Source organism: Morone saxatilis, unplaced genomic scaffold (genome assembly GCF_004916995.1).
Source record: "Morone saxatilis isolate NCDOM2014 unplaced genomic scaffold, NCSU_SB_2.0 Contig7, whole genome shotgun sequence".
Taxonomy (NCBI): Eukaryota; Metazoa; Chordata; class Actinopteri; family Moronidae; genus Morone; species Morone saxatilis.
This window is the reverse complement of record NW_023340246.1, coordinates 3,321,117-3,328,928: the sequence shown is the minus strand read 5'-3', so window position 1 is coordinate 3,328,928 and position 7,812 is coordinate 3,321,117. Positions and strand designations below refer to the sequence as shown.

The 7,812-nt window shown below is 41.0% G+C and overlaps 1 protein-coding gene across 1 annotated transcript; it reads right to left on the bottom strand.

Moving 5' to 3' along the window:
- Positions 1–3,075: 3,075 nt before the first annotated feature.
- On the bottom strand, positions 3,076–6,991 carry LOC118340846 (spermatogenesis-associated serine-rich protein 1-like). Its single transcript, XM_035678997.1, has 4 exons — positions 6,850–6,991; positions 5,418–5,523; positions 4,263–4,322; positions 3,076–4,043 (listed from the first exon to the last, which is right to left on the bottom strand). Exons 1-4 carry the CDS (start codon positions 6,965–6,967, stop codon positions 3,908–3,910), a joined length of 420 nt encoding a protein of 139 aa, XP_035534890.1. The 5' UTR covers positions 6,968–6,991; the 3' UTR covers positions 3,076–3,907.
- Between the last annotated feature and the right edge of the window lie 821 nt (positions 6,992–7,812).

The following is a 7,812-nucleotide window of genomic DNA, read 5'->3' as shown; positions in this document are numbered from 1 at the left end:
CTGAAAATGATCAAACACATGAATACCACCGTGAAATAACATCTATGGCAGCTTCAACCTCAAAGCTGCTGTTGATGTTTTGGCCTTGAAAATATAATATGGAGCCAACCCTATACTGCGCGCACGCGCACACACACACACATGTACACACACACAAATAATCACATGCAAAAACACCTTCTATCTCCATTCCCAGCAGGAGTTGGTGGTGCCTGTGGTGGTGGGGTGTGAATGGGAAAGCAACAAGGTGGTTGCATATTAGCTTATCTAGCCGGCCCAGGCTCTGTACTTGATTGCCACTGTACCCTCGCACCTCTAATTACATGCAAATCTTCAGGGGGGAATGGGTGTGCATGTGTCTCAACCATTTATGTGTTTCTGTTGTTACTGTCACCAGTGTGCTACATACAGTGCATGTGCCTCACTTTTGCTTTATATTTTTGCTTTATAGCAACTTTACAACCTAAGTCCTAATTGGCAGACGTAGAAGGTGGAGGAAAAATCTTTTGTGTTTTGCTCTCAAATAGGTGAGTTACATCACATGCCCTTTAAAATGTCCTGCCTCATTTTGGGTAAATCAAATCTTTGACATTCCAGTTTGAGAGGACTGGGCTGGCTGCGATTCGGACAGGTTAGACAGTTGTATTTTTAGCTGAAATCTTAAATACATTTTCTTTCTTTCTTTCTTTCTTTCTTTCTTTCTTTCTTTCTTTCTCCTTTCTTTCTTTCTTTCTTTCGTCGCTTCTCCATGCTCAATAAAAAATAAAAACTCTCAATTTCTTTTTCTCTCCTGCATTGTCTCTGCCTGTTGACATTTAAGGGGGTGACCTTATGGGTGGCAAGAAATTCAGCGTTCTGACATTCATTAAGAGCAATGGCATGCTCAGTCAAGAATCACAAAAGATTACCTTAAAGATATCTACAGCACACAGCAGAAGTCCATTCATGGCACTAACAAATTCTGATCTGGCACAGGGATAAACAGCAAATGTCACTGTAGACAGGCGTTATAGCCGGGGGATGGGCGGCACATGGTAGCATAGCTAACCCTCTACCCACAAAAGTGTTCAAAGCCAAGGAGCACATCATTGTATTAGGATTTGTGTAAGTAAAACACAAAGTTTCAAAATGTCAACCTCTGTGTTAGACACTGTGTATAGTTTCTGTAGCAAGCATCCAAAAAGACTTAGGCTGAAACAAAGCTAGCTAACTAGTTTGTAATTTTGATGTCTGGTGGGAAGGAGACTTGGGATTTAATACAGTATTTGAGAATTTTTATTTTTTATACGTGTTAAAGGAAGGACACGTAATAATTTTAGTTTAAAACATTCAAAATCAAAAATTAACTAAAATTAGCAACATAATGTGAAGAAAAAACAACTGTGATGTTATGTCAAAGATGCCTATGTACTGTGTTGCTGAGATATCTGCTGAAGTTAGCATGGTAACCAGCTAGCCTTGGCCCATCCCGTCTTGTACTTCCACTTTGTACCTCAGGAGGGGATAGTGAGTCACTGTAACGTCCAGTCTGCCCTCAGTCCAACATGAGAGTGTAAATTGCTTTTGTTAAAAACATATATCTGCAGCCATCAGCAGGAATGCTCTCTGGATAGGAGACCTTTTAATGTGGAGAAAGAGAAGAGAAAAAAAAGGACTGGTTCATATTCTAAGTTAATATATGGAGATTTTATCACACAATACCAACATTTACACATAGACTGGGGAGGTTTACCCAACAACATTATTTATAAAAAAAAAAGATGAAAAATGATTTTAAATACGGAGGATTAATTACATATAAAAATTTAACTCCTAATGAAAGCACTGAGGTGATAAATATTTTAAAAAGTAAGTGGATGTTCGGTGGCTGATGTCTGTGGGAAGACTTCCCGTTAGAGCTGTTGTGTCTTGGAGTTGTTATGTAACAACAAAAAAATATCCAATGATTAACTGCAACGATGATGAAGATGATGAAGAATGGCATTGCTTTCCACTGCCTGAGACACCTCTTGGTAAGTAAAGAGATTGTTTTAAGTTTGAACATTTCTTCAAGACTGGAAAGTAAACAGCTGTTAATGCTACACACTGTTCCTTTAAGCCACTGCTGGACTTTGGCTCCATCTCATGTAAAGGTTATGAAGGGCAGACACTGGGTTTTGTGTTAGGACAGTGAAAAGATCCCTTCACTTTGAATGCATAGAATAGAAAGAAAGAAAGTGGAAGGCACACATCATTCACTAACACAACAATGTGAAGCATTCAAGGTTGACGCCTTTTATCAGAAAGCCCTTATTGCATTTAAAAAGCCATGGAACATTTTACCATAGCAGCAGCTGATACAGCCAGAACTGCTGACTCCAGAGAGGTAACAGTACGAGCAACAGCACAGTGTTCAAGATAGAGGCAGTAATTCTATTTTATTTGGTTGGCTTGAGGGCCATGGGGCTTATCGATTAAATCATTATCACAACATTGATCGGTCCATATCACAGAAACCCCCAGCACAGCACTTAGGGTGGCTCAGCTGTAACTATTGCTGTCACCGCATATTATTAAAGGGGTACTTGAATTGTACTGAACTGACCTAAATGAGTATTAAGAAAATCGTTTAAAAATAATTATACAATTATTACAGTCGGGGACAAATTACCCCTTTTGGTAACACTAGCAGTATTATGAGAATTAGGATATGCTGCATGCACAGTTGTAGTAATCACCAACTGTTTACAACAGTCAGCCAAATTTTACAAGGACATTGCCAAATGGTCAAATGCACTTAATTCCTGCCCAGAATATGGAGAGCTTTACAATCATCCATGACTCACATTAAGCATTAAGTTACTTAGTTGTTGCTGTTTGGAAGAACACCGTCACTATGCAACTCCAAAATGAAAAAGTAGACATTATGAAATAATCATGTGAATAATTAAGTATAATAATTAACCAATACATTTAGAAATAATTACAGCTCAAACTCATCACATGACATGACATGAAATGTTATCATTTAAATAAGAACCCAACACTGTACACCGTGTTGTGTCTATAATATAGACGTATCTTACCCCAAGGAAATAGAGAAGGTATATTACTTTTACCTACCATTCAGAAGTTAACGGTGGCTATTGGAGTGGCTAAAACTTTGAACCTCCAAAGTTTGGACGCTGTAAAGGCCCTGACACACCAAACCAACATCAACGGACTAGCAGCATCAAGAGCCAAGAGGTGTTACATCACCTCACGTCGCCTGTGTCTTGGCCAAAAAGTGACACTAGAGCACACTGCACGTACGTTCTATGCCTGCCTCTCCATACCAGCAGGTGGGACACTGGAAGACCTAGGACTGCACATATAAGCAAAAGCAGCCCTGTGGACGTAGGTTTGCCCACTCTCGCTCAGATATTGTTAAACAGCAGCTTCTAATCGAGAAATATCGTGTTCAGATCAGAGATAAAGCTGAAAAACAAGACGATCCTTTCATACGTGCCCTTTCGATGAAGTCGTTTGCTCACTTCTGTTTCTCTTCTGGTGCACTTAAGCTGCACAGCCAATCAGAGCGATTTCTCTCACCGATGGCCTGATTCAACATGATCAGTCGGCCTGACGAGAGCAAAAACTAGGACTACAGACGCTCACCAAGGGTGACAGGGCCCTCAGTCTTACAGTAACTGATATCCAAGCACTTGTAGGATGAAGAGAAACAAATACAAGCAAAAAGCTAGAACAGCCACCCTTAGTGACACCAAGAAAAATGGAATAGAGAGACAAATAGACAGATGACTCTTTGACAATGTGGTAGATACATTTTGCTCTTATTTGTCTTAAATCCATCCAAAGTGTGTATCTCTTATAGAGTTCAGATGAAGATAAGAGTGTGCAGTTAGTATTATAGTAGCTGTATGATTCGTCAGCTGGCTTTGTCATCTAAGCCCTCCAGCACTGCTGTAAAGATGCAGACAGCAGGCTTCCACTTGTCCAGCTGCTTCACCTCCTGGATCTCCTCTTGTCTGTCCAGGAGTCTCTTTTTCTCTAGGTACGGCACGCTGTCAGTAAAGGCAGAAAACATCTTATTCCCTCATCCTAACCTTTTATCCTGCTCTATTTAAACGTCTGCTTAGCTTAAAAAAAAGACCCATTAAATTGTAGCTGTGTCGAGGCAGTTCTGAAATGCTGAGTATAAAATGATCAAATAAAGCCCATCATGCAGTATAATGTAATACACACTGTACATGTAATGTTTGCAGTAATAGCTGTGAACTCACCATGTATTGGTAGAGGGCTGCAGAGGGATGGAGGTATCTGCTTTGATATTGGACATTCTTCTGAAAGAAATACAAATATTTAAAAAACAGAACACAAGCCCTCATCCCATGTGTAAAATCTGTTTTGCAGTTGGCTTCAGCTCTTCTCCTCTGCACTGATAAAAATGGAAATGGCACCATCTGCTGGACAAATGTCTCCGGTTCCTCTGATACAGTGTAGAGAGGAAGACCCTCAGCACTGTGAGGCCCTTTGGACACAAACATCCACCAACAGGCTCTGATATATTTTGACTCAGTTTGCCCCCACATGACTACATAACGTATGAACACATCATATTGCTGCATTCACTTGTACCTTGAAAACATTCAACTTCTGCAAATAGAAATACATTTTGTGCTGGTATGGGAAATATGAATATATAGCATGAAAATCAACATGTGCAGTTTTCTTTTTTGCAGTTTTTTAACAGCTGCACAGATGTGATGGATAAACTGCACTCTATAGTGACTGACTGAGTTTATTCAGTAAACACTGTGTTGATTAACCTCCTGTCCTGTAAAGCTCCATTCAGCAACTTCCAGCTTTCACAGCACAGCTTTAGGAAACAAACAAGAACATTTTGATCACAAATGTTGGTACCCATCAGTTCACACCCACTGAGATTTTGGTTGGGAACACAGGTCCACATTTATGAGGAGGTTGTGACCTGACGTCACATTAAAAAGAAGATCTATGCTGCAGAATTACTAAGCACCTTGTTTCCACCATTAAACTATTTCACCCAACTATGTAATATTTTTTCTTTTACTGAATAATCAGCTCTTTACAAAATAATGATCACATCATGTAAAACTGGACTGATCTGTTATGTGACTTACTGAATCTGTGTAATAGCGTAGACAGGAAGTGCAGCGGAACACTTCCTTGTTGCTAGGAGTCACGAGGGGGGTACAGTGCAGGTATTTTGCAAATAATTATTATAATTTTAGATTTCTGTCAAAACTGCAAATACAATGAATGTTGCGGTTTGCTGCTAACTGTTGTTACTACCTGGCTTTATTATTAACCAATTACACAATAAGCTATTAGGTGCTGGTGCACTGAAGAGCTAGACAAGCTTATATTACAGTAAGGCTGTTCGGTAGAGGAGTTACCCGAATGTGCTGTGAGGTAATGTTGAGCCTAACTTGTGGAAGTTGAGGCTGTACTCAGGGGAGCAGAAGGGTCGGGCTCCAATTACTGCATGGCGGGGGGACACACCTAGAAGTAAGACATGGACACATGTAGATAGAGGACTTGTCTCAATTCACACTTGGGTAGACAAAATGCCCCAAAAAGATCCAGGTTCAAGTGATATCTTTATTGTTGACTATAACCTGTAATCTGTTCCTGTGTTTGAAGGTACCAGCTAACAAACAAGAATGTGAGGACTGCTTCAATCAAACAGGAATACAACATTTTCATAAATATATTATCAACATTAATACATAACTTCAAAGCTTTCAATAAAAATACATCCACTGATGAGCTTTCTTACAACCAGTGTCCACATGAAGCTCAATCGTAAGCCTGTGGTCAGCTACAGTGGCCACATATCTGCACTGCTACACACACTCAACAGCCTGAGATGAACACCACATTGTTCCTGAAATCTAAGAAGGCCTCGCTGTATATGCTGACTGACTGCAGTGTTTGGTAATCTGCTCCCTGAGTTGTAACAACGTTTGATCAGTTATGCCACAACAATGAAGCAGCCACAAGACTGATCTCTCTCTTTGTCTCATAACAGCGTCCTCATTTTCTTCCTAATCATTCACAGCATTGTCCGGCATTCCATATGTTGCTGACATTTAAATGGCAATAATATAACAAACTGCCCCCCCGTCAAATGTGTGTATCAAGATATATCAGGGTATCTAAGAGTAACTGAAGCCTGGCTGTGTGTGTGTGTGTGGTTTGTGTGTTCTTTACATTGTGTTTAAGTCTGACTGTTTTCTTACTCTTAGACTAGCCGACTATAGTCTAAATTTTAATTTGTTTTCAATCGGCGGCAAAATTAGTCACCAGGAACATTCCTAGAGAGGACAAAAGAACATCTGATCAAACCTCACTGACCTTCACACATTGTGACCTTTCGGTTAGGAAGTCAGCCAGTGTGTCCGGCCAGGATCAATGTTGTGGATGCTCTTTAACCTGTCGGCTAAAATGGGAGGCTGCATACGGTTTCAAGCTGAGGAAAAATCAATAAAAACTAGTCTTAGTGCTGTCTAGGTGTGCCAAAATCACATTTAAAGTGTACCTGTTGCATCATCAACACTGACCTGTAAGCAAATTGGAGCGGGTCTAATTTGGTTTAAACTGTGGGAAGGAGCTCATCCTTCACAATCTTCTCAAATGGCTTCATCATTTTTGGCACAGGTACTGTTTTGGAATCATCCTATACTCGATGGTGCATTCAGTGTTCAATCATGTCTAAAAGAGACCACGACAACCTTGTTTCTAGAAGGAACTCTCTCTTCTCATTGTTCTTCTAACTTAGCTGAGGAAGCGTATCACATATTGAACTGCTACATTTTCTGGACGCACTTGGTTTTTTCCTACTGTCGAAGCCTCCTGTGGTCTGAGGTGGGGAGTCCTGCACAGGACAGCTGTCCTCAGCTCGCACTGTGTGAGCTCGGGGCTGGTGGAGGCTGAGGTTCAGCATCGATCCATCCTGTTCCTTCCACTCCATCTTAGCACCTAAACAGGGTAAAGATTCAATATACACACTTACAAAGGTCCGCCCCGTACTCTGAGCTGAGCCAGGAGAAGACTTGAACTACCAGTTGCTACCAGTTGCTACCATGATGACCACTGACCAATAACCTTAGAGAAGAAGTAGTCCCAGGTGTGAACAGCTCTACTGTAAGTGCATATCAAGCAGCTGCTCCTGAGAAGGAGCTATGCTCTCCCTTGGATAAATAATGATTAGGAAACAGTGCAGAAAAAGCTTCTTGATTGGACAAAAAGGATTATTAGTTGCTATGCAACACCATTTGAAATGCCTACTGGGAACTGAGCGCATTATGGCCTTGGCCTCTTTCCAAACAAAAAATTAGAGGCTATGCCAATTTCTGGCAATGCTGCTTTCACAAAGAGCTGTAAAAAGGCCAACACCGACACATATAGCTTATAGTGCTAACAGTGAATCCCCAAGGCTGCTGATACTGATGGTCCACTGCTCACCAACCGCTCCGAGGCGTGGGCTCAACCCTGACACGCTGTGTTGTTGTTTGTTTGTTTTTTATATATTTTTTTGGGGGCCTTTTTCCCTTTATTAGACAGTGCAGCTTGAGAGATAGACAGGAAAGGGGGGGGGTGACATCCAGCAAAGGGCCACAGGTCGGACTTGAACCCTTATATATTTGCTACATGAGTTTGAGACCTGTGGGCCTTGAGCATTTCTCTAATTTGTGCCTCCTCTCTCCTCCCTCCTCCTGTCTGTGACCCGGAAATCAATCTCAGTGCGCCATTTTGAAGGACATCTCAATTCCTAAATTACATCTGGAG